The sequence below is a fragment of the Cebus imitator genome, unplaced genomic scaffold (genome assembly GCF_001604975.1).
Source record: "Cebus imitator isolate Cc_AM_T3 unplaced genomic scaffold, Cebus_imitator-1.0 Scaffold0, whole genome shotgun sequence".
Classification (NCBI taxonomy): domain Eukaryota; kingdom Metazoa; phylum Chordata; class Mammalia; order Primates; family Cebidae; genus Cebus; species Cebus imitator.
Window position 1 is genome coordinate 8496097 of NW_016107315.1, and position 25460 is coordinate 8521556.

Genomic DNA, 25460 nt, shown 5'->3' on the forward strand with positions numbered 1-25460 from the left:
ATGCAGTGGTGTGATCATGGCTCACTGCAGCTTCGACCTCCTGGGCTCACATGAGCCTCCCACCTCAGCCTCCCCAGTACCTGGGATTATAGGCACACACCACCATGGCCGGCTCATTTTTATATTTTTTGTAAAGACATGGTTTCATCATGTCGCCCAGGCTAGTCTTGAACCCCTGAGCTCAAGCAATCTGCCTGCCTCGGCTCCCAAAGTGCTGTGATTACAAAGTATGTGAGCCACACTACCCAGTCAGAAGATTTCTGTACGAGAGAAAACTGGCATTAAAAAAAAAGTTTTTTAAATCAAACTCTTAGGAGACCAAAGAAGGAAAGTAGAAAGAGACCAAAGAAAGATAGTGATGGGCTCACAGTCCATCAAGAAAGAAATAAAATATCTTGTGAAGATAATATTTTAACAGAAGAAATTGGGAGGGTATCAGCCACGCGTTGCCAGCTCGGAGAACAGGTGGCTTAGAAAACAACAAGTAAAGCAGGGGCCCCAGGAAATCCTAAAAACAGCTTGAGAATCAGAGGAACTTTCACACTGCTGTGGGAACGCTAAGTGGCACAGTCACTTTGGAAAAGTTTTCGGCAGTTGCTAAAAAAGTTATACATACACCTACTATGTGATCCAGCAATTCTACTCCTAGGTGTTTACTCAAGAGAAATGAAAGGTTTGTACATACAAGGTGTAGTGGCTCACCCCTATAATTCCAACACTTCAGGAGGCCAAGGCAGGGGAATCACTTGGAGCCAGGAGTTCAAAACCAGCCTGGATAACATAGCGAGATCCCATATTTACAAAAGAAAAAAACAAACAACAAAAAACCCAGAAGACTTATACACAACCACAACAGACTTATTTGTAATAGCCAAAAAAAAAAAAAAAAAAAAAAAAAAAAAAAAAAACCTCAATAGGGAAATGGAAAAACAAACTGTGGTATATCCATAAATTGAATATTACTCAGCAGTAAAACAAAAAAGCACAATTGATAATGCAACAGCATAGCTGACTTTCACAGATATGATCTGAGTGAAATAAGCCAGACAAAAGAGTACTATAGCTGATTCTCATTATTTGCAGTAGTTACATTCTGTAAAATTTCCAAGAATACTGAATCAGTCAATACTGAACTACTGCTTCTAGCAGAAACATAACGTTACGTTTCTGAAAACTTCTGACCATGACATTTTCATCAACTGATTAATATATGACCTTGTTTCATGTGTTTCTGTTTAGAGACACCTTCCTTAGTATATACTGTTGATTCATTAACATCGAACCCTCAGCCAACAGCCCTGCAACTCATGCCTGAACCAAGCTTCTCTAACACATATTCTCGTTGTAAAGCACATCACAACCCTGTTGCTCTTATAAACCCTAGAAAGCACTCCAGCACTACGCTTGGGGGCCATTTGAAACAGCAAAATCACCAACAAAAACCACAAAAATGCAAAAACCATGGTACTAAATAGACCATGAAAAGGACACCTGTTTATGGTAGGAGCTGAAACAAGAAGGCAGGGCGTTGCCTTGTTCGACTTCAGCCAGGAAGACAGGTGTCAGGGGACTCAGATTTTTCACCACTCTGTTACACCTGTGAATGATCAAAAACGTGCTATGAGTATTAATTTTGGGATTACAAATAAATTTTAGCAAGAAAGCAGCTTTGCAAATACAGAATCTGTGAATAATGAGGATCAACTATATATAAATACAAAATGAATTCATTTATATTACATCTTAGGATGGGCAAAACTAATAAATGATTAAAAAAAAAATCATGGTTGCCTGGAGGTGGGCACTAACTGGAAAGAAGCATGACGGAACTTTCTGGGGATGGAACTGTTCTGTATCTTGATAGTAATATAGGTTACACAGGTGCGGGCATCTGTCAACACTCAAAATAAAGCATTCTGAGAATACTTTCTAGACACTCCTCCTATCAAGAAGTAAGAATGTGGGATGGCTTGTGACTGCTTACAGTAATAGAGCACAGCAGAATGATACTAATTGACTTCCATGGCTGGGTGAGAAAAAACCAGGCACTGGTAGGCACGGAGCCTGAGTATCCAATGCAGACATCAAAGAGCCTGCAAACGGCCAGGCGCAGTGTCTCATGCCTGTTATCCCAGCACTCTGGGAGGCTGAGGTGGGAGGATCACTTGAGACCAGCCCAGGCAACACAGGGAAACCCTGCCTTTACAAACATGAAAAGATTAGCCAGGCATGGTGGTGCACATCTGTGGTCCCAGTTATTTGGGGGACTGGGGTGGGAGGATTGCTTGAGCCCAGGAGGCCAAGGCTACAGTGAGCTAAGATGGTGCCAGTGCCCTCCAACCTGGGTACAGAGTGAGAATCTGTCTTTAAAAAAGAGAGACACAGAGAGACGGAGCTTGCAAACCATGACAGAGCCAGGCCGAAACCGTGCTGCTTCCTCAACACCACCTCCTTTCTCCCTCCCCGCCCTCCTCACTGCCACCACCAACTTCACTTCCTCTGCTCTCTGGCTATAAATCTGGGCAGAGATGCCTCTCCCCACACCCCACACGCCCACCACCAGGCATGGGCAACCCAGAGAGGTGGCAGCTGTGGGCTGTCGACAAAGGAGGGGCTGCCAGCCCTAGTCCATTCATGGCTTCTAACTGACCTCTGTGGCCGGCCAACAAAGGGCTTCTGTCTAAGCCCTGCCACCTGTGGGCAAAGCCTCAGTGATGTCAGGACAAGCCTCGGACAAACAGGCCTTTGCAAGCTGCCTGGAAAGCCACCTCCCAGCCTGCCCTTACAATGGCCGCAGGCCCACTGGGAGGCCCATACCCAGGCAAGGGCTCCAGAGCCTAGACAGAGGAACAGGACACAGGCAGCCCAGTAGCCTGTGGCCCCTGATAAGCCAAATCCCAAACAGCTTTCCTCCTACCTCTTGGGACAGGAAACACCATTACACATTTCTCTACCTCCCTCGAGGGGATGGGCTATCTCTTTGGCTCTCTGCCTATACTTGCTAAACTCAGTATGTTTTTAAGATGCCAGAAAACCGGCTCAGCGGCAATGCCCACCTGCTCTGTCACGCCCGCAGACAGCAGCTTCAGAACCAGAGCCCTCTTCCCCTCTGGGAATGGATTTGTTCTAAGGCTGTGTAGGAGCAGCCTGCCAGGCATTTGGCCTCAGTGGGCTCACTTGGTGGCTGGCAATCACAAATCAGCCTCCCTTGAACAAATTATGATCTTTTGGTTTAAGCACCTGTGGTTCTGAACAACTCGATTGGGCCTGGCTTTCAGATGGGCCAAGGTAAAGACGCTTCCCTGCTTTTGAGAAAATGACAAAAGCAAGAGAGTATATACAGCAAACCACCATGTGTCACAGCCTGTTCTAAGTGCTTTGGAAGGCACAGCCCTGCCCAACAGAAAAATATGCAAGCTATGTGCGATTTTACATTTTCAAGTAAGGAAGTAAAACACTTAGGAAGTAAAAATAGATGAAACTAATTTTAATAATGTTTTACTTAGGCCGATATATTCAAAAGTCTTGTTTCAACATAGACTCAATATAAAGATATTAATGAGCCACTTTTTCCATATCAAGTCTTCAAAATCCAGATGCGCTTCAAAAGCACATCTCAATTTAGAAAAGCCACCTTTTGAAGTGCTTCACAGCTGCACCTGCCTAGTCTCCCATGCTGGATAATTCAGACCAGACAGTAGCTAATTCAGTCCTCACAACCATAGGCACATTTTACTGATGGGGAAACTGAGGCACGGGGATGTTGAACAGCCTGTCCAAGGTCTCACAGCTGTTGGCAGAGCTGGGGGTTGGGGGAGGAGGCATATCCAAAGCCCATGTGCTTATGAGGCTTTTCATTCCCACTAATAGCTCCTCAAATCCTGGTTTGGTGTAAGATGAATGTCTTCTCAGATGACACCATGCATGCTTGCCAGCATCTCTCCCTGCTCCCTGCTAAACCTGCCCAGGCCTTTGGTGAGTTGGCCCCTGGAACTCTGTAAGTTTCTACCCAGACAAAACATGGTATCCTAACCCTTTCTGGCCCCTCCAGCCCTCAGCTACCAAAGGCACCTCCTACTCACCTGTGAGCATTCATCTGAGTAACTCTGGTCAGGGTGAGGGATGCGAACAGTAGCCCCGTGCCCCTGCCTCCCCAGCATGTGAGTGTGGAGTATGGATTGATGCCAGAGTGTGCGTCCCAGCTCAAAGCACTGACACTCAGGAGGAGGTCAGGGAATATCTGCTCCCCACTTCTGGCCCGAGTATTCACATATTCATTCAAGAAGTCTTTTTTCTTTTTCCTTGAGACGGAATCTTGTTCTGTCGTCCAGGCTGGAGTGCAGTGGCATGATCTCGGCTCAGTGCAACCTCTGCCTCCTGGGTTCAAGTGATTCTCCTGCCTCAGCCTCCCAAGTAGCTGGGATTACAGGCATGCGCCACCAAGCCCAGCTAATTTTTGTATTTTTAGTACAGGCAGTATTCCACTATGTTGGCCAGGCTGGTCTCAAACTCCTGGACTCAGATGGTCCACCCACCTCAGCCTCCCAAAGTGCTGGGATTACAGGTGTGAGCCACCACGCCGGCCTTTTTTTTTTTTTCTTTTTTTAAAGACAGGGTCTCATTCTGTCACCCAGGCCGGAGTGCAGTGACACAAACACAGCTCAATGCAGCCTCAACCTCCTGGGCTCAAGTGCCTCAGCCTCCCATGTACTTGAGACCACAGGTGCATGTCCCCGTGCCTCCCTAGCTTTTTTATTTTTTGTAGAGATGGGGGTCTCACTTTGTTGCCCAGACTGATCTTGAACTCCTAGGCTCAAGTGATCTTCCTGCCTCAGCCTCTCACGTAGCTAATATCACAGGTGTATGCCACCATGCCCAACTAACTTTTTTATTTTTTGTAGAGACAAGGGTCTCCCTTTGTTCCCAGGCTGGTCGCAAACTTCTGGGCTCAATCTACCCACCTTGGCCTCCCAAGGTGCTGGGATTACGGGTGTGAGCCACCATGCCTGGACATTCAAGAAGTTTTTATTGGGCACCTGCTGTATTCCAGGCACGTCCTTGGGCCCTGAGGATAAAACAGTGAACAAAATAGACAAAAACTACACTCCCATGGAGCTCAGATACAGCAGGAGGAGCCAAGCAATACCTGTGTGTGACAAAAGGAAGCTCTGCTAGTCCTAATTCAGTCTCTTGCCCATAGTAGGGGCTCAGTAATAGCCGCTGAATGAATGAGTTATCCTGGCTCGGAACTATTTTTTCTGGATGTGGTGATGCAAAGACAGGTCTGGGGCAGGAGCAAGCGAGGGCTGTGGAGCCCAGCAGAAAAGCCAGTGACCCACTTGGGGTTCATGTCCACAACTCCAGCTTCAGGAATCTGCAGCTCCATCCACCAAGAAAACTAAGGAACCACCCAGAGCCAGGCGCGGTGGCATACACCTGTATCCCAGCTACCTGGGAGGATGAGGCAATAGGACTGTTTGAGCCCTGGAGCTTAAGGCGGTAGTGTACTATGATCATGCCTATGAATTTAAAAAAAAAAAAAAGCAGAAAACATCAAGAGATTCACCCAGGTTATGTGCTAAATGACTGAAATTCCCTTAACCTCAAAATGTAGTCAAGTCTCAAGTTTAACTCAAGGGACAGGGCTTCTCCAAGTTTACTGAATCTGGAGGTCCAGCACTTCCAACACTAACTTCCACTCCACGCTTGGCCCTCCTCCCACAAACAATGTCACCCAAGTCCTCACCACATAAGCTCTCCCTTCAAAACGCTAACAAGTAATCAAGGCTTGATGAAAACCGGCACAGGCCATCACAGCTACGACCAGGCACAAGTTACGCAGAAAATACGCATGTAGCATGCACTGTTTCTGAGTCACGACTGCTGAGCAAACGGTGTCAATGTCATCAAAATATTTCCCTTTTTTATTCTGATTGGGTAATATTATAAATACATACATGATTCAGTCATTCAACAAATATCTCATGAGTAAATTCTACAGACCAGGTCTTGTGCTTTCTATTTTGAATCTTATCGCTAATTCAGTGTTTGGTTTTATTTCTTCATTCTTCTTATTTCTTCTTCTTTTTGAGACCGAGTCTCACTCTGTCACCCAGGCTAGAGTGCAGTGGCACGATCTCGGCTCACTGCAACCTCTGCTGCCCGGGTTCAAGCAATTCTCCTGCCTTAGCCTCCCGAGTAGCAGGGGTTACAGGCACCCACCATCACACCTGGCTAATTTTTGTATTTTTAGTACAGACAGGGTTTTACTATGTTGGCCAAGCTGGTCTTGAACTCTTGACCTCAAGTGATCATCCACCTCGGCTTCCAAAAGTGTGGGATTATAGGCCTGAGCCACCGTGCCCGGCCTCATTCTCCTTACTAGACAGGGTCTCACTTGCTTCTGAACAAAGCTTGTCACTGTGTATGTGGGGGTTTGTTTTTTGGTTTTTTTGAGATGGGGTCTCACCCTGTTGCCAGGCTGGAGTGCAGTGGCACGATCTCTACTCACTGCAACCTCCACCTCCGGGTTCCAGCGATTCTCCTGCCTCAGCCTCCTGAGTAGCTAGGATTACAGGTGCCCGCCACATGCCTGGCTAATTTTTTTGTGTTTTTAGTAGAGACAGGGTTTCACTATGTTGGCCAGGCTGGTCTTGAACTCCTGACCTCTTGATCTGCCCACCTCGGCCTCCCAAAGTGCTGGGATTACAGGCATGAGCCACCGCGCCCGGCCATGTGCACGTGTTTTTTACACCTTCCCCATCTCAGGCTTCTCCGCTCTGTCAAGAGGCTTCTCTGCAAGCAAATGAGGGAAAGCTTCCAAGTTCAACCAATGTACATGCCCGTGACACCCCTGCCCACACACACTCGGTGTCTGAAGCACGTTCTCCCTCAAACCACCGTCACCCTCAGAGCCAAGAGTCTTCTCCCAGCCAACAGCCCTGAATCTAAAACTGGCTCTGAAGCTCAAAGCAAGGGAAAGGAAACAGAATTATAAGCAGCACAGGACCTCCAGTCCCCATAAGATGAGGAAACAGAGGGCAGAAAAGTGAAGCAGAAAAGTCAAGCTTAGAGCCAGAAAGCAGCACAATCAGGCCTGCAATGGTATCCGCATTTATTATAAAGATAACTGTCAGCAAATGCCCTGGAACCCAGCCATGGCCAGCAGCTGAGCGGCCCTCCAATCCATCTCTTTCTAAATTTACTACCTTACTGCATCATCAGGAAGGAATGCAAACTGAGGTAGGGGGAGGGGAATAGGCGACATTTTGGCAGATGCGAAACCTCAGGGCCAGCCCTGACCATCACCAGCAAACACAGCCACGACTTGGTTCCACCCTGCTGAAAGGAAATCCATCAACCCGGCTGACAGGGAGGTGCAGGGGAACAGGGAAGCTGCTGTTATTGTCAGAAGCAGCTTTGGGCAACAAAAAGCAAGTCTGCTCCTGCCTTACCGCCTGAAATGACCGGCACACGCCAGCCAGCCCAGGCCTGCTGGAATATGTGCTCACCCCCTGACTCGGGGCCTGCCCGCTAAGAGGGGTGCCTTACCCACTATGTCCTCTAAATACCTCAGTCACTATCCTTCCAGAACTAGCTGCAGGGTGGACTCATGCTAAACGCAAACTCCCTCCCTGGCATGACAGACAGCATGATGGCAGGCTTCCAGAACTTTTTGTATGCTACAAGAACATGTTTGTGGGGAGGGAGGTAGAGACCGCTGAGATGCTCCCCATCAGCTTTCAGTGACCGGGAGTAACCCATCCTCGCTCCCCAGGGACACAGTGACAGTCACAAAAGAAAGATGAGGAAGGAACTTGGCCAAGTTTAAACACATGGCTCTCAAAACTTAAAAATAACCTGGCTGTGGAGCCTAAGAACTCCCTTTGAAACACTTGAGCAGACAGTCTCCTGCCTTCCAGTGTGACCCTGAGACCCTGTGTCCAGCTGGTTTCCCTGTAAGGGGAAAAATGGAAAACAAAAAAACTGGAGTGGATGTAAATATTCGCTGGCAAGTGCTACCCTGCTGCGGCCACGCCTTGGAAATTTTGGTGACCTGTTTTGTTTCAGGACAAGGTTTCTGTTCAGTTTGCCGGCTGAACTCTAAGGACAGTGTCATCCAAAACGTGGTTCTAGGCCGGGCATGGTGGCTCACACCTGGAATCCCAGCACTTTGGGAGGCCAAGGCGGGTGGATCATTTGAGGTTAGGCGTTCAAGACCAGCCTGGCCAACATGGTGAAAATCTGTCTCTACTAAAAATACAAAAATTAGCCGGCCGAGGTGGAGGTGCCTATAATCCTAGGTACTCGGGAAGCCGAGGCACGAGAATTGCTCGAACCTGGGAAGCGGAGTTTGCAGTGAGCTGAGATATTGCCACCGCACTCCAGCCTGGGCAACAGAGTGAGGCTCTGCCTCAAAATCAAAACAAAACAAAATTTGGTTGTAGCACCTCTGCACACAGCCTGGGGTTGCTACTGACCCTCAGACAAGGCATCTTGCTCACATCCAAGGGAAGTGTGGGCTGGCACATCCCTACCTATGCCTGCAGCACTTCGGAGTGTCACACACGCACCCCTGAAGGCATGGTCCACTTGCCCCAACCCACGCCCCTTCAGAGGAACACAAGGCAGCCCATGTGCTCTGAGCCTCTGTGGCCCTGCCCACTGCCCGGCAGGGAGGCACATGTGCAGGCACGGGCTCCTGGACAGAAGAGGAAGCTGGAGACAGCCCTTGTTGCAAGAGTGGGACCCAACTCTTCCGGTTAGCTCGGGGTGCCTCCACGCTCTGCCTTCTTTGTTGCTCCTGGAATGGCCCTGCCTCCACCAGAGTACAAAAAGACCTCAGCCTTGACCTACCCGCAGCCACAGCTGCTCCTGAATTTTCTCCTTCATTAGAAGGGAGAGACTTCAAGAGCTAAAAGGCAGCACAGCACAGTGGTCAAAGTCTCCAGCTCAGCAGCCAGACTCGGCACAGCCACTTCATAAAAACACTAGGCAGGCCAGTTGACTTCTGTGTAGTTGTGTAGCTCTGTTTCCCCATCTGTGAAACGAAAGTAGGGCTGCTGGGAGGATTAAACAACATAATACAGGTGAGAAAAGCGTTACGAAGTGCTTAGAAAAGTGCCTGGCACAGAAAAACTGTTAGACAAATTTTGGCAAAACTATCTCAGAGTCATAACCCCGGCTAAAAATCCCTTATTCCACCTTCACAGCCTAATGGAAGTCCCTCCACTCCTTCAGCAGGCATCCACGGAGCCCACAGTGGGCACTGGGACAGAGATGGGAGACTGGCCAGACAATGCCGCGCCTGAGGCCACTGACCTGTGGCAGATGACCAGGCCTGGGACCCAGCAACGCCCAGGGCGCCACAGAAGACCACAGAGAGGACTGGGTCACGCCAGTACAAACAAGGACAGTGAGTGCCACAAACCAGAGCTCCGAGCTGCCCTGTACTAAGGATGGCAAGTTTAATTGAAATGAGCACCTCAAAAAGCCTGCAGGGTTGGTGATAATACCAGTGGCTTGCCACATGTGCTTGTTTCCTAAAGGACATCTTCAGTCCTTTCTGATCTCACTTTAATTAGATGCACTCTTCCAAGCAAATTGGCCTCTAGCTCAGTAAACGATTCCACATTTGGCCAGAGATCCAAGAACCACCTTGCCTGATACATTCTGCATCACCAGCGGGCTCAGCCACTACCTTGCACTGGACACTTCCTGCAGACAATCTTAACACTGATTATTCTAAGGATGGCAGGCACATGAGTGATTCATGTTTCTTCTTTAATGGCATGGATTTTCCAGAATATCTAAAGTAAAAATGATTACCACTTACAATTGCAAACGTAACCATAACTAAAAGTGAAAATTATTTTTTAATTCTGTAGCAGTCTGGAAAGGGGCTGGGATGCCAGGCCGCTTGGCCTCTGGCTTTCCAGGCTCTCCGCCACTGCCAACAATAATGCTGCCCATCCCTGTTACTTGGTTAGCTGAAATCCAGGCATCTAATTATATCCGACGCCACTGTCACAGGACTTTGGGCTGGGAAGGACCCTCAGAGGTCATCTTGACTCAGCAGAGCTAGAAGGACTTACCCAATATCACACCCCGAGCTGCTGGGGGGATCATGCCCAGAAGACCTGGTTTCCTGACTCCCAAATATGTACCTTTCTTATATAGTTTTGTCTCCTATGTGACAGTCACAAATCAACAGATGTAAAGAAACATAACTTTTTTAAACCCCTGGCAAGAATGATTGTGTCAAAATATCAGTTTCATGCTCTGGACTGTTAATGGAAAGAGCAGGAGGGCAGGATGGAAGAAACAAGACATTCTTTCCTGGTCACAAAGGAACAGAGCAGAAACATACCGTCCCAAGGAGAAGGCGTGACAGAACAGGCAGACACCGTGGGAATCCATGTCAAGATGTGTCAGGGCTACATCTCCCAGCAGATCCGCCTGCTTGGAAGGGATTGGTGGCATTGGTGGCACAGCGCTGGCCAAAAAGACATCCGTTGGGAGCCGCAAGGACAAGGACCTCAAGATGGTCAGAGAAAACAAGGCTGGGATGATGGGGCAGAAAGGACAAGGGGAGGCATAGGAGGGGCGGGCCAGAGAGGGAGCCTGCAAGGTCACAGTGAGAGGGGTGTGACTCCATTGCACTGGCTGTCCTTCCCCACGGCACTCAACCCAGTGCTGAGGGCACAGCGTGACCTGACGGGAATGCCTCATTGACCTGCTGACTGAGCAAAAAGATGACCCTATCTAAATGAAGTCTGGGAGCTTCCTCACATCCCCCCCTGGAAAACGCTGAAGAGAAGTGCTGTGGAGAGAGATGGCATGCAGGGACAGGCTGAGGCACACGATGTAGTCACATCCCTTCAGAGAACACAAAGGACCAAGATGGTGTCCAGTCCTTGACCACTGACCACACAGGAGCCGCCACTGTTACAGGGTGAGCTTAGCAGCCCAGGAGGGCATGCAGTGGAGCTGGCCCTGGGCACACAGCACCAACTCCTTGCTGTCCCCAGCCCAAGCTTCACCCAGGTGAGCCACACGATCTCCATTCATCCATCCCTAAACATGCCATAATGTGTTTTTACATTTTTCAAGGTTTTAAAAGTTACTTCAAATCCCATGTTTGTATAAAAGCTCATTTTTGCTATTAGAAATCAGGCAGCTGATCCTTGGATGCTGGTGGTGACTGCACAGGGCACAGGAGCTTCCTGGGTGATGGTCATGCTCTGTCTTTATCTGGGTGTTGGTTATACAGATAGGCTCACTTTGTGAACATCTACGATACGTGTGCATTATACATCAATAAAAGGTTAAGAATACATGTCTTCCTGACTTAGGAAGATTGCCTGTTCCATTAAAAAAATGCATGAGCTGGGCACGGCGGCTCATGCCTGTAATCTCAGCACTTTGGGAGGCTGAAGTGGGAGATCACTTGTGGCGGGGAGTTCAAAACCAGCCTAAGCAATATGGTGAGACTCTGCCTCAATTTTTTTTTTTTTTTGAGATGGAGTGTAGTGGAGTGATTCTTAGAAGAATGCACACAGGCTGCCCAATGTTCAAAGGACTGGGCATCCCCAGATCCCAGGGTGGGCATCTGCAGGGAGAGACAGACAGACAGACAGAATTGAAGTCTTGAATGTCAAATATTACCAGCAGAATCAGAAGTTTATTTCCATGTCAATGGAAACCTGGATTCACTAGGTTCAAATTACGGCACATCTCCAAAAGGCATTCTGGTGGCAGTCCCCAGGTCATCACATCTAGTCATGCCAGTCACTCAGAGCCACATGGCTGTTGAGCTTCTGTCACTTTCTTGCTTCTGTCACTTTCTTCCACATAGGTACTTGGTTTGGGTTTAATCAAATGCCTGATATGGGAGGGAGCTGGTTAGCCAGTGCCCCTGGGGAACACAGACAGACCTCTGTCCTGGAATTCTGGAGAGGCTGCTTTATTACAACATTGGCCCATGTTGTTTCCTTTTATATAAAAATGCTCCATTTTTCAGTCTAGGCTAGAATTTAAGCACCATATTTTGAGCATCCATTGCTAACAAAGTCAGATAAAAAGTAATTAAAAAGTCACGAAGATTAGCTGGGTGTGGTGGTGTATGCCTGTAATCCCAGCTACTTGGGAGGCTGAGGCAGGAGAATTGCTTGAATCTGGGAGGCAGAGGTTACGGTGAGCTGAGATTGTGCCACTGCACTCCAACCTGGGCAACAAGTGAAACTGTCTCAAAAAAAAAAAGTCACGAAGGGCTGGGCGTGATGGCTCACACCTGTAATCCCAGCACTTTGGGAGGCCGAGGCTGGAGGATCACCTGAGGTCAGGAGTTCGAGACCAGCCTGGCCAACATGGCAATGCCCTGTCTCTACTAAAAATACAAAAATGAGCTGGGCGAGGTGGCATGCACCTGTATTCCCAGCTACTCAGGAGGCTGAGGCAGGAGAATAGATTGAACTCCAGTGGCAGAGGTTGCAGTGAGCCAAGATTACACCACTGCACTCCAGCCTGGGTGACAGAGCGAGACTCCGATTAAAAAAAAAAAAAAAAGTTATGTAGATGAGGAGTAGCTCAGTGTGCAAGAGACTGTCAGATGGAAGGGCATCTATAGTCATATAGATAGGACATGTAGATGTGCAGATAGGACACCTGCAGTCATGCAGATAGGCCATGTAGACACATAGACAGGACACCTACATGTTCCTTGCTTGGACTGCTCATTTAACCCTGTGCGTTGCCAGGAAAATGAAATCAGGTGAGACAGGCTCCCTGGCCCTGATCAGGGCAGGGCCTTTCCCAGGAGGAATCACACCTGTTTTCAGGCTCCGAGGCTGCGGTTTTCTGGGTGAGGATACTGCTGAAAGGACATCCACCAAGGACGGAAAGCAGCTGGGACTACAGGTGTGCACCACCACATCTGACCAAACACAACGCCAGCCTCTCCTCTGTCCGTGCAGGTGAGGAGTCTACCTGTCCATCCACTTCCTGGCTTCAGGAGACCCTGGCACCTGCTTATTCTTGCCTTTCCCACCGCTCTGGTCCTAACAAAGTCTGGCAGAGCCTACTCCTCAAGCAAGCAGAAGGTGGCTCTCTCCTGGGTAGCCTTAACAGCGACTGATCACCTAGTCCCACCCACAGGAGGGATGGTGAGCACAGGGTCCAGGGGACACAAAAGTCCACAGCCCGAAATGTGGGGGAAGAAGGCATGAAAAAGATAAGGAGCCCACAAATGCCCCTAATAGCACTTGGGTGGGGAGTGAATCTGGAGGGGCAACAGAAGGCATCCACACACACGTGAGACACCACGTAGTCCCACCATGCAAGTGGTGAAAGCGGAGGGATAATCCGACTGGTGTGGGAGCACTACTACTTGTACCCGTGTGGTCCTGAGCAAGTCACTTAACCTCTCTGGATTCAGTTTCTCAATTGTAAACAGAGAATAACGGGGTCTACATCAAAATTAGGTGTGCAGGTTAAATGCCAACAACGTCCACAAAGCACTGAGTCCCAGTGTCTGGCACACCACAGGCACTTACACACAATAGCTATTGTTAGAACCACAATGCCCCAGTCACACACTCCTACCTGCCTCAGGAGTGGGGGCTATGGTGATGTGGCAAAGGCCCTTTGATGAAGGAGAGGACAGGAGAAGGCACAGTTGCTGGGGTGCAGTAGGAGGGCAGCCCTCCTCTCAGCCTCTGGGGAGAATGCCCCAGCAGCACAGAGCTGCCTCGCCCAAATTCATCATCTTCCTGGGCAGCCCACAGCCCATAGCTGATCCATGAGGGAGTGTGAAGGCTGGGCCATGTCGAGCCAACTAGGATGACCCTAAAAGGCTTTTCCAGCTCCCAGGCTCCCTGTGGGGTCAGGCCCCGGCAGCTCAGCTCTCCTCTGCCCACTCCTGATTCCTTCTCCACCCTCCATGGCGGGGGTGGACCCCAAAAGCACCTTTTAATAAACCCTTGCATAGTAAACTCTCAGTCAGCTTCTCAGGAAACCCAGCCTACGACAAGTTTATTTGTGGGGTCTTTTGTCTTTGTTTTGAGACAGGGTCTTGCTCTGTCATCTAGGCTGGAGTGCAGTGGCACGATCATAGCTCACTGCAGCCTTGACCTCTTGGGCGCAAGCAATCTTCTCAGCTCAGCCTCCCAAGTAGCTGGGACTACAGGTGTGCACCACCATGCCTGGCTAATTTTTGTGTTTGTGTTTTTTTTGTAGAGATGGGGTATCACTATGTTGCCCAGCTGGTCTTAAATTCCTGGGCTCAAGTGATTCTCCTGCCTCAGTCTCTTATGTCGCTAGGATTGGGTGTGAGCTACCACACCCAGCTTGTGATCTTTTTTCTTAGAAAGGGAGAAGAGGGCCAGTGTGAGGAAGATAGGTAGATCCCGTGGAGGTGATGGTGGGACACAACCAACAAAGGCATGATGCCCTCTGCACCCCACTTCTGCAGTGTCAGCAGTGGCGCTAAAACAGAAGCCACATGGCACTGGGTGGTGTGGGCCAGGGGCAACACCTAGGAAGACCAAAACCCAACAACATGGACAGAGAGACAAAGAGGCCACAGAGGGGGACTGGAGGAGGAAGTAGGCCCAGTAGAGTAGGGAAAGAAACACACCTATTTAGGATCTTGTTTTACTAAATCCACAAAGACCAGCCATGGAAAGTGCCAGAAGAGTTCCCAGTGCCAAGTTAATCAGTAACTGGAAACTGGGCATCTTCAGACTCTGAGGGCTTATAAAGGTGACAAAGGGGATTCACAAGCTCTTCCCACAAAGTCAAATACCCAAAGGGACACCTGCAGTTTCATCCAGGAAGGGGTCCAGGCTAACCCAAACTCTACTTTGCTTTTCTTTTGGCCTGAATGACATCGCCTCTCATGGGGAGTTCTGTCACTCTGACTCTGCCTCCGCACCATTAAACATTCTTCTATTTGGAAGTAGAACCTAACCATTATTTAACAAATGTTGCATGTTGGGTAGACAAAATCTTTCCAGTAATATCAGATGTAGGGGAGGGAAAAGCATCTGTTGCGGGGAGCCTCAGCTGTCCAGCCTCCAGGGCCTGGAGGAGTACACAGTCTGGTCAAGGTCCCTGCAGAGGGCCAGGCAAATACTGCCAATGCTCAGACCAAAAGACTTCCTCCTCTGCCTCAAGGTAGGTCGCGAAAGAGCAGATGGAAGCTCTGCCACCAAAGCGGGTGTGGGGCAAACCCTCTCCCACACAGCTGGCAGCTCAGCCCTGGCATGAGCTCTGCAGGGACCAACCAAGCCACACCTAAAGGACACAAACCACCCAGCCCCACAGTCCCACTTCTGGGAGCTGATCTTGCAGCTACGCCTGCCCCTTGTAGATGGGTACATTCCAAAGGCCCATCAGACAGGGCTGCTTAGGTGACCTGGGCACATGGCACAGCAGCCATGTATACCCAACTCAACACACACTGATGTAGAGCCACTGCCGCGACGCTGTGTGGTGGGACAGCATGCCACTGCTGGGGCTGGCAGAAACACACACATGCTCCTTACACCCAAGACGCTCGACTAGACAGGCCGGGGAAAGAGGCTCGGTTTTCACTGTGCGTGCTTGCTTATCTGTGAAGTTTATACGAAAAATGAACAAAATATATGATTCCATTTCTACATGAAATTCCAGAATAGGTAACGCCATAGAGATAGCACATTGGTTGTTGCCAGAAGCCGGGGGGCAGGGGGAAAACAGGGAGCAATTGCTTTTTGGGTATGGGGTTTCCTTCTGGGTTGATGAAAACATTTTGGAACCAGACAAGAGGTGTTCATTGTACAACATTGTGAATGTATTAATATTAAACACCACTGAATTGTTCACTTCAAAATGGTTAATTTTACGTTATGTAAATTTCATCTTGATAAAAAATAAAAAAAATAAATAAATAAAATAGGTTTCCACATCTCTGCTTGGGAGACAGTTTGGCAATGCTGGTTAGACGCATGGACCCTGAGGCTGAACTGAACTAACAGGCTCAAGTCCCAGCAGCACCCAATATGACCTGTGCCACCGCCAATAAGTCATTTCATCTCCCTGAGCTTCCGTTTCCTCATCAGTAAAATAGGCGTAATGGGAGAACCTGCCTCTGAGAATGCTGTGACCAGTCAATTCAATAGTCAGCATCAAGTGTTTAGTACAGTGCCCAGCACAGACCAGGCCTACAGGGCCTCTGTGCTTGCTCTCTGCCCCACCAAGAACACCCTTTCCCTGGGCAAACACATGGTCCAGTCTCCTGCCTTCTTTATGCCTTTGCACAAATGCATCTTCTCGGTGGGACATTCCCTGATCACGCAATTTAGAACTGGAACTCTCTCTGCCACCCCCAGCCCCAGGGTTCCATCCCCCTCCTCTACCTTGTTTCTCTCCCTAGTGCTTGCTTATTTACTTCGTTCATTCCTTGCCTCCTTCTACTGCACTGTCTGCTCCAAGGAGGCAGTGGTTCCCGTATCCTTAAGACCTGCAACAGAGTATGGCCTCAGGATAGGTGCTCAATAATTTTAATACATGCTGAATGGATGAGTGGTGTTAGCTAATACCACTGCTCTGATTCATGGGGTAAACTTGCATCTCAGGATAAATAAAACTGCTGTTTGTGTTGTCCAATGAGCTTGAAATTTACAACTAAATAAAAGTTTAAATTAAAAGACTCACAGTATTTCCAGCTATTACTCCCAAAGGTGGGAATGTGCTAAGGAGGAAGAGTTCAGTGACATGGTGCCATGTGCTTTAAAAAATAAGCCAGTAGGCCAGGCACAGTGGCTCACACCTGTAATCCGAGCACTTTGGGAGGCTGAGGCAGGAGGATCACTTGAGACCAGGAGCTCAAGACCAGACTGGGCAACATAGGGAGAAACACCCACACGCATACCTCCACGCCTCCCTCCTCCCCCGCTTCCGCCTGAGTAGTCCTAGCGACTCAGGAGGCTGAGGTAGGAAGATGCCTAGACCCAGGAGGTCTAGGCTGCACTGCTGTCCAGCCTGGGCACCAAGGCAAGCCCCTGTCTCAGAAAAAAAATATTTAAAAAAGTAAGCTGTAAACAGTCACCCTGAACTCAGCCTGCTGAGTATGGGGTGAGAACTGGCTCCCATGAGAAGCAAAACACAATGCTACCATAAGTTGCATATGTCCAGCAGCCCAGTGCCTTGGACCCTGGTCCCTCAAAGGACCTTGGGACACATGTTTGTTTACGGAGAGTAAGCGTAGACTGACAGCAGTAAGCCAGCTGTCTTCCTCTCCCAGAGCCTTCCCTTCCCCTGCCCTCCATTCAGCAGAGCTGCCACCCCAGCAGGACTCAGGCTACGGGGAACTCGTGAGCTCAATTATCCAAAGTTAAAAAATGAAAAAGAAAAACCCCTCTGATTCTCTACAAATGGGCTGTCTTTCTAGTTAGCTTTCCTATGAGACAACTAATCATTACTCAACAGGATACAGCTACCACCAATCCCCGTGTAAAGAAAAAAAAGTTGAAGCTAGCAGTCTCCAAGAGTTTGTGGTTTTAAAAAAGAGAATAAAACAAAACATGCAAGTTTGAGTAAAACCAGGAAGACACATTTTCCATACCATTTCGTGCCATGGCTGTGGTACAACCTGGCTGTCGGCTGGTACCCGGGTGTGGGCTGGGTTAGGAGGCACATAGTCCAGCAGGGTTGAAATCTCACCGCACATCTCACCGTTCACAACTCACCACACATCTCACCGCACATCAGCATCACAGGTTGCTGGGTCCCATCCCACGGCTTCTGATTCAGTAGGTCTGTGGTGGGACCCAAGAATTTCCATTTCTAATCAGTTTGCAGGCGAAGGGATGCTGCTGATCCAGGGACTGCACGTAAGAATCACTGCTCTACAACAGTCTTTCATGGTAGTGTTTGACCCACCTCAACTGCACACAAGTATACACACACACACACACACACACACACACACACACAAAACCACTGGTCCTGCAAACAGCAAGATCAACCAGATCTGCCCAACCAACTACAGACTGAATGCTCAGGGGTACTTGCCCCTGAAAAAGCTGCCCCCATTCAGGTCACTGCAAGAAGCTTTAAAGTCACACCCAAGACCCCTGAAATTCAAAGTCACAGCATTTCTCTTTTCTGAGAGCAGTCACGAGCAATCCCACCCTGCTGCACCCTTCACACATGGGTAACCCCCAGATGCAAGGTCCGCTTTCTGCGCCAGGATGCTTTCAAGTTTCTGAATCAGAAAAAGAAGCTGAAAGAGGAAGCCAAACACAAAAAAATTAAAAATAATAGGCCACTCAAGGAGGAGTAGCTACAGTCTGCAGCATCCCCGGTGGGGAGCATGTTCCCCAATCTCAAGAACCCCATCACCTCACCATGGGCAACTCCACCAGCCTCTCACTCACCAAAGTAATCGGCCTTCGGGTGAGCATCCATCTCTCGCTCCAGACGTTGGGTGAGGGCTTCTAATTTCAACTCAGCGGCGGAGGGTCTCAGCTCAGGACCTGGGACAAGGGGCTGGCAGGGCAGCCTTACCCTAGGGGAGCTGGGGCTCTCCAGGAGCACATGTCCCAGGCTACTATCAGAGGACCAACCCAGGGGACCCTCTTTACAAGATAACTCAGGCAGGGTGGACATCACTGGATGGACAAGGCTGGTGGAGCTGAGCTTGGGACCCGTGCCAAGGTCTGTGCAGCCAGGCTTCAGCCCCAGCCCAGGGACTGCACCCGATTGTGAACCGTCCAGGCCAGCAGGTGAGGATGATGGGGCAGAACTCGAAAGGTAAGATTTGGGCCCATCGTGGAACCAGGCTTGGGGGTCCACATTGGGTTTGGACGTCACACTTGAAACCTCACCCCCTGGCCGCGTGTTTGTTCTTGGAAGACCTCCTTGCCTGGGGCAGCTCAGGGCCAGGGGTGCTGACACAGAAGGGGTCCTGGGCTGAGCAGGCCCCAGGGCTGGAACTCCATTCTCCAAGTTTGGGGAAGGCAAGCCAGGGCTCACTCGCTGGGAGGAGGCAGTGGACCAAAGGCCTGCTGGCTTCTCGCTGCTGCGGCCACTAATGCCAGTATCCTGACCACCGAGGCTACCCTCAGAAGACCTGCTGGAGCTCAGGGAGAGCTGTCGCTGGTTTAGGGGATGGTCCCCGCAGGGTTTGGGCAATGGTGGGTCACTCCCTGGGGGGCTAGGCCACCCACTCCCTACACCCAGGCCGACGCTAGGGGACACTCCTGGTTTGTCACCCCACTTAGGGCTGGCCAAGCAGAGATTGTCATAATAGTCTCCATGAGTGAGGCAGGAAGGATCCTCGCAGGGGCCTGGCTGGTGGAAAGCAGGCATCTCAGAACTGGCCGGGCTCTCCTTGGAACCACAGTCCTGGCTGCCATGCCTTGTGCCATGCAGGTATGGCCTGGCTCTCTGCTCCTGCGGTGGGCACGGGGGCTGCCCAGCAGCGAGGGTGGTGGCTGCCCCAGGTGCCCCTGTCGAGGCAGCAAGAGGGGGTTTGGCAGCACCATCCACAGACAGCTTGCTGCCCACACCAGCTTCCGGATGGGCTTGTGGGCCCAGGCGGCCCCCTCCATTGACAGGGCCTCTGCTCCCCCGGGGCAGGGTCTCCTCCTGCAGGAGCTGCTGCTGCTGCTGGAGGTGGATTTTGGCCATCTTGGTGGCGAACACCCTGCGAGTTTCCTCAAACTCGGGGTTGTTGCCTGCACCCTTGTCCACTCGGAAGAGCCCATCCTTGGAGGCCTCATACATGTTCAGGTCCTCGATGAATTTACTGGCCTCCAGGCCCAGGTCGTCATACTTATCCATGCTGCAGACAGGTGTCCCGCCTAGCCCAGGTGCCGGATGTGTGGGTGTTGAGGGCAGCGGGGAGATGCTGGCGAAGCGTGGGGGCTCAAGTCCGGCCCAGAAGAGGTAAAGACTTCCACGTGCCCAGCGTGAGGGGCATGACCCCACGACTTAAGAGTCCAGCGGAACTTGAGGCCACCACGCCAGCTGGACCAAGTTTGCTTCCCACTCCCTTTCTCCTGAAGACGTCCTTGGGGGAGCTGGGGGCGCTTCGCTGTCCCGGGCCTGCTCAGCGGAGTTCTTTTCTCCTCTTCAAATCATAAAAGGAAAAAGAAAACAGCAAAAAAGTAAAATCACATCCTCCTTAGGCAACCAAACACGAAAACCCAAAGCAAGGCAGCAGCCGACTGGGCCGGGTGAAGCTGATTCGGCCGGGAGTGCAGAGGCCGCGGGTCCGGCCCGGAGCAAAGGCGCGGCGGCGGAGGCGCAGGTACGTCCCGGGCGCTGGGTCCTCCGCGGATTCCCCGGAGCTGCGATCCCGGCCAGCGCCAGGCGGGAGCGCGGTCCGGGGCACGCGGGCGGCCGAGCCGCGGCAGGAAGTTCACGGCAGCTGGGGCGGGCGACCCATTGTCCGATGGCGGCGGCGGCTCGGCGCGCGCGGGCCGGGGGGCGGCGGGACGCGGAAGTGAGTGCGCCAGGCACAGTCCCTGCGGCTCGCTAGCCGGCTCTGCACGTCCCGAGCCCGCGCGAGGGCGGAGGGGGCGGCCGAGGGGCGGGGACGGCGTGCGGGCGGGCGCCACGGGGCACGCCTGCCCCCGGCAGCGTGGCTGGGCTTCCCGTCCCCGGGCCTGGCTGGAGAACCCCGAGGGCTGCCCCGCACGTCCGTCCTGCGCTCTAGCACTGGGACTGCACGGGAGTTCGCCGCCGCCGCTGCCGCCCGCTGCGAGTCCCGGACCCAACTGGGGGCTCCGACCTCCCTTCCAGTCCCGGGTCCTCCGCCCTCCCTTCCAGTCCCGGGTCCTCCGCCCGGCCCCGCCCCTGGCAGCGCTGGGCGGGGTCCTCCGCTAGGAGATGGGCGGGCTGCGTAGCCTGCGAGGACCCAACACAGGCGCTGGGAGTTTGCGAGGAGTTTCGAGGAGGCGCGCTCCTCGCCTCACTGCCTCAGTTTCCCTGGTGGAAAGCCAGCCCTATGTGCCGCTCGAGGCCGCCACTGTCCAAGCTGTGCCCGCCTCCCCGCTTGCCCGAGTTACACTATTGGAGAGGTGCACGGGCGTGTCACCCGTGGCTGGCCCAAGGTCCTCTTTGACAGGTAGGGAGACTGAGGCAGAGAGGGGGAAATGTCCGAGATGCCAACATAACCAGCAAAGCGTGGATGGGAGCCCGGGCCCTCTGTAAGGGCGGAAAGAGGAAAGTGCACCCTTATCCCGCGCGCGTTTCACATTCTCAGTGCAGCAGTAAAAGCACGTGCCCTGGTAGGCTTGCTATTCACAGAGGGACTCTGCAAGTGGATCGGCGCGGCTCCAGGAGCGCCAGGCCTGACTCCTTGGCGCCCCCACATGGCCCGGGACTTCCTACACCACTCCCCGCACCAGCTCCGAGACGACCCCGGAGAGGTTTCATTTCCTACACAACAGCCAACGTGGTTCTAGGGCAAATACTAGAGCAGTCACCTCTGTGCTTGAAGTCCTCAGTGCTTACCCCGGACTTAAATTGAAATTGGCCTTTTACCACAGCCTTCCGAGCCTGGTCTGGGGGTCTCCCCTCCCTCCCTGCACTCTAGCTGCAGGAGCTTCCTGGTATCTGCCCAGAGCTGGCCCCCAAACTGGGTGGCTCATCTTTCTCATCCCTGCTGAAGTCACCTCCTCCTAGAGGCCTTCTCGAAGTGGTTCCTGTTATTCTTTTTCAGCACCATCTTTACTTCCTGTTCAGTTCTGACAACTATCTGTAATTACTTATTCGCCGGTTTACCTGCGTTTTTCTGTTTGGTTGGGTGGTAGGTTTTCCACTCCATTAGACTATGGCATATCTGCATGCAAAGTGCCTGGTATATATTAATAGTAATACCTAATGGTTGAATAAGTGAATTAGCAAACCCCTATCTGCCAGAGTTGTGACAGGAAACAGGTAACATAATATACATGAATGTGCTTTGTAGGTCACTGACCAGTCTGTGGCCTGTTAGGAACTGGGCCGCACAGCAGGAGGTAAGAGGGGGCAAGCCAGCCAAGCTTCATCTGTATTTACAGCCACTCCCCATCACTGGCATTGCCTCCTGAGCTTCACCTCCTGTCAGATCAGCAGTGGCATTAGAATTCTCATAGGAGGCAACAAACCTTATGGTAAACTGCCCTCGTGAGGAATCTAGGTTGCACGCCCCTTATGAGAATCTCATGTCTGATGATCTGAGGTGGAACAACTTCATCCCGTCTGTGAAAAAACTGCCTTCCATTAAACTGGTCCCTCATGCCAAAAAGATTGAGTACTGCTGTTGTAAACCCAAAGTGTGGTTGGTGGATTCCATATCACCAGGGAGCTTGTTGAAAATGCAGAATCTTAGGCCAAACTATCAAGCTACTGAATCAGAATCTGCATTTTAACAAGATTTCTGGGGGATTTGCTTGCATGATAAAGTTTGAGAAGCACTGCTACAAAGCACTATACTAAAATGAAGTATTTTTATTAAAAAATTTATTTTTGTTTTTTATCTACAAGTACTACATGTTTCTATAACAATTTTGAACAATACAGACATACATAAAATTTTAAAAGTTATCCACAATTCCCTTTCTCAGAGGTAATCATAATTAAACAGCACTTAGGTGTTGGATAATACTTATTAATTAATCACTGGATTTAGGCTGGAGACCAGCCTGGCTAACAAAGCAAGACCCATGTCTACAAAAAAAAATTAAAAATCAGCCAGGTGTGTTGGTACACACCTGTAGTCTTAGCTACTGGGGAGATTGAAGAGAGAGGATCACTTGAGTCCAGGAATTCAAGGCTTCAGTGAGCTGTGATTGTGCCACTGCACTCCAGCCTGGGTGACAGAGTGAGACAATAAAACAACTGGACTCATAAATCAAGTGATTTGCTTATGAAATTTCTAGAACAGTAGTTCTCCAAGTGTGGCCCTGAAGCCAACAGCATTAGCGTCTCCTGGAACTGGTCTAGACTAATGCTCCCAAACTTGAACATATATCAGAGTTCTTTGGGGAGCTTATTAAAACACTGATTCTGGACCCTACCCCCAGAGTTTCTGATTCTGCAGGTCTCAGATGGGGACTAAGAATGAGTGTCTCTAACAAGTTCCCAGACGCGCTGATGCTGCTGGTTCAGGGGCCACACACTGATACACCAATCCACTTTGAGAAACACAAGTCTAGAGTCCTGATTCCATGCTTCCCCAGGCACTGTGTGGCAGCGGCCCTTGATACACATAGGGGTGCATTTTCGTTTGGAGTGGAAGACTGGCTCACTTTGCCTGACCTCCAGATATGGAGGCTGTGGCTGACAAAGTGCTGGGAATATGTGGCCATCCCTGTATAAAAGTCTAGTAAGCTCAGAGCCAGCTTCCTGGGTTTTCAGTTTGGACTGCTGGGACCCTGGTGCAGGAGCTGCAGACACTAAACAGGGCTATTACATTTGTCTTTTCTTTTCATCCTATCTTGGTGATGGCAGCAGTGGTCTATCTGGAGTAGCCACTGCCATGATGCTAGCTACAGTGGCAAGGTGTGGCCAGGACTGCAGGCTCTGTGGAGCTGGCAGGAGCTAGGAACAGGCAGGAGCCCCACTCCCTTCTGAGTTAGAGGGGCGGCAGCCCTGCCCAGGCACAGCTGCAGCCACCCAGGTCCCAGCTGTGGCTACAGACATAGGCATTCCTGTGCTCTCAGGGACCTAGAAAGCCCCCCCTTCCCCCATAGGCTCAGAAGTGCCTGCTCCTGCTGCCTGGCCTCTCCTGGTACCCACTCTGATTTTGGAGCAAAGTTGAAGCTGAGCCAAGGTGCTGTCATGACCCAGCTGGGCGTGCACGCACTCAGGGAAGCACTGACACACCAGTCCACTGCCGCCTCGGCCTCCTCTAGGCTTTGGACGTTGATGAGCATGGGAGGGAGGCCAGGGTGGGGCTAATGGAAGCTCAACATGTGCCTGTAGGCACCCCTCAGCATAATGAGCCTGAGTGCCATGGGTGCCATGGACAGCAGGTTTTGGCAGCAGGAGGCAAACAGCTTCCTGGGTGGAATGGGGCAGGTCGCTGGTGAAGCCCCACCTTCAAGCCAGGGATGGCCTGAAGCCTAGGGGCTGGGTTTTCAGTTTCGCAGACTGGAGTGAGAACTTACGGTGCTTTTACTGGGCCAGCCCATGGCTGCCCATGGACCAATCAGGACACACTTCCTCCCTTCTGAAATCCATAAAAACCCCAGACTCAGCCAGACTCAGGCAGACAATGGGATGAGCTGCATGCAGATAGGAGCTACCCCCTTGAGTCTCTCTGCTGAGGGCTGCAGAGACATCAGGGCAACCTTCCTGTGGAAGGGAGCTACCCACTGTGGGTCTCCTCTGCACTGAGGGCTAGACGCCCATCAGGACAACCTGCCTGTGGAAAGGAGATACCCAGTGAGAACTGTTCTGCCACTCAGTGAAGCTCCTTTCTGCCTTGCTCACCCTCCAGTTGTCCACATACCTCATTCTTCCAGGACATGGGACAAGTACTCAGGACCTACTGGCCAAATGGTGGCACTAAAAGAGCTGTAACAGAAACAGGGCTGAAATATACCCCTTGCTTGCCACATTATGGGCAAAACAAGGAGAGAAGAACTGTAGCCCTTTGGGGAGACCAGGCCTAGGAGCTCCCCAGCCCAGGGCTATGATTACCCTCTCTGGGGCTCTGTGGTTCCTGGTGTCTCCAAGCTTCTAGGTGCCACTGCATTCCCCAGTGCCAGCTGTTGAAACTACCTGTGGTATGCCTGGTCCAGCTGCAGCCTCACAGGGAGATATGTCCATGCTGGCACCTGGAGCTACCCACCCTGCCACAGCTGGCATGCCTGGCTGTGTGCAGAGGCCAGACCCCATGCTTGCTTGCTCACACATCTCTCGCTGCTCTGTGCCTGGCTTGCCCTTGGCAGGCATGGGATCCAGGCCAGTAGGACAAGCTGCACACAGCTTGCCAGGCTAAGTGGGTGAAATGAGCCCAGTGGGCCTGAGCAAACTTGGACAAAGGCACCACTGGCTACAAAGGTTTCTGGCTGGAAAAGCAACAACCCAAGTATCCTGTGACGTTGGCACCTACATGAGCCCACAATCTTTGATGCCCTCCTGCCTCCTTACATCTTGGCTTAGCTGGAGTGCTCAGCATTCCAGAAGCTTGTAGACATTACTCTCCACTCCTACTGCCATTCTAGAACAGTTGCACCATCTCCATCAACTAAGCACAAACCTAAACACACAATCCACATATTCCCTGTGCCAGCTGGCTTGTCCTCTCTTAGTCAATGGAGCACCTTACACCATTACAAAATAGCTTATAAAGATGGTATCTCAGCCGAGCAGTGGCTCCCTCTTGTAATCCCAGAACTTTGTGAGGCCAAGGAGGGAGGAATGCTTGAGGCCAGGAGTTCGAGACCAGCCTGGGCAACAAACATGTGAGAACTCATTTC

The 25460-nt window shown here is 51.0% G+C and overlaps 1 protein-coding gene across 1 annotated transcript in view; it reads right to left on the bottom strand.

Moving 5' to 3' along the window:
• The window catches only part of LIMD1 (LIM domains containing 1), an 83939-nt gene extending 63409 nt beyond the window's left edge, over positions 1-20530 (bottom strand). Inside the window, exon 1 of the mRNA XM_017521959.2 lies at positions 18420-20530. Within this exon, the coding sequence (XP_017377448.1) occupies positions 18420-19827 (1408 nt within the window). The 5' untranslated portion in view covers positions 19828-20530. The remainder of the gene's footprint in view (positions 1-18419) is intronic.
• Between the last annotated feature and the right edge of the window lie 4930 nt (positions 20531-25460).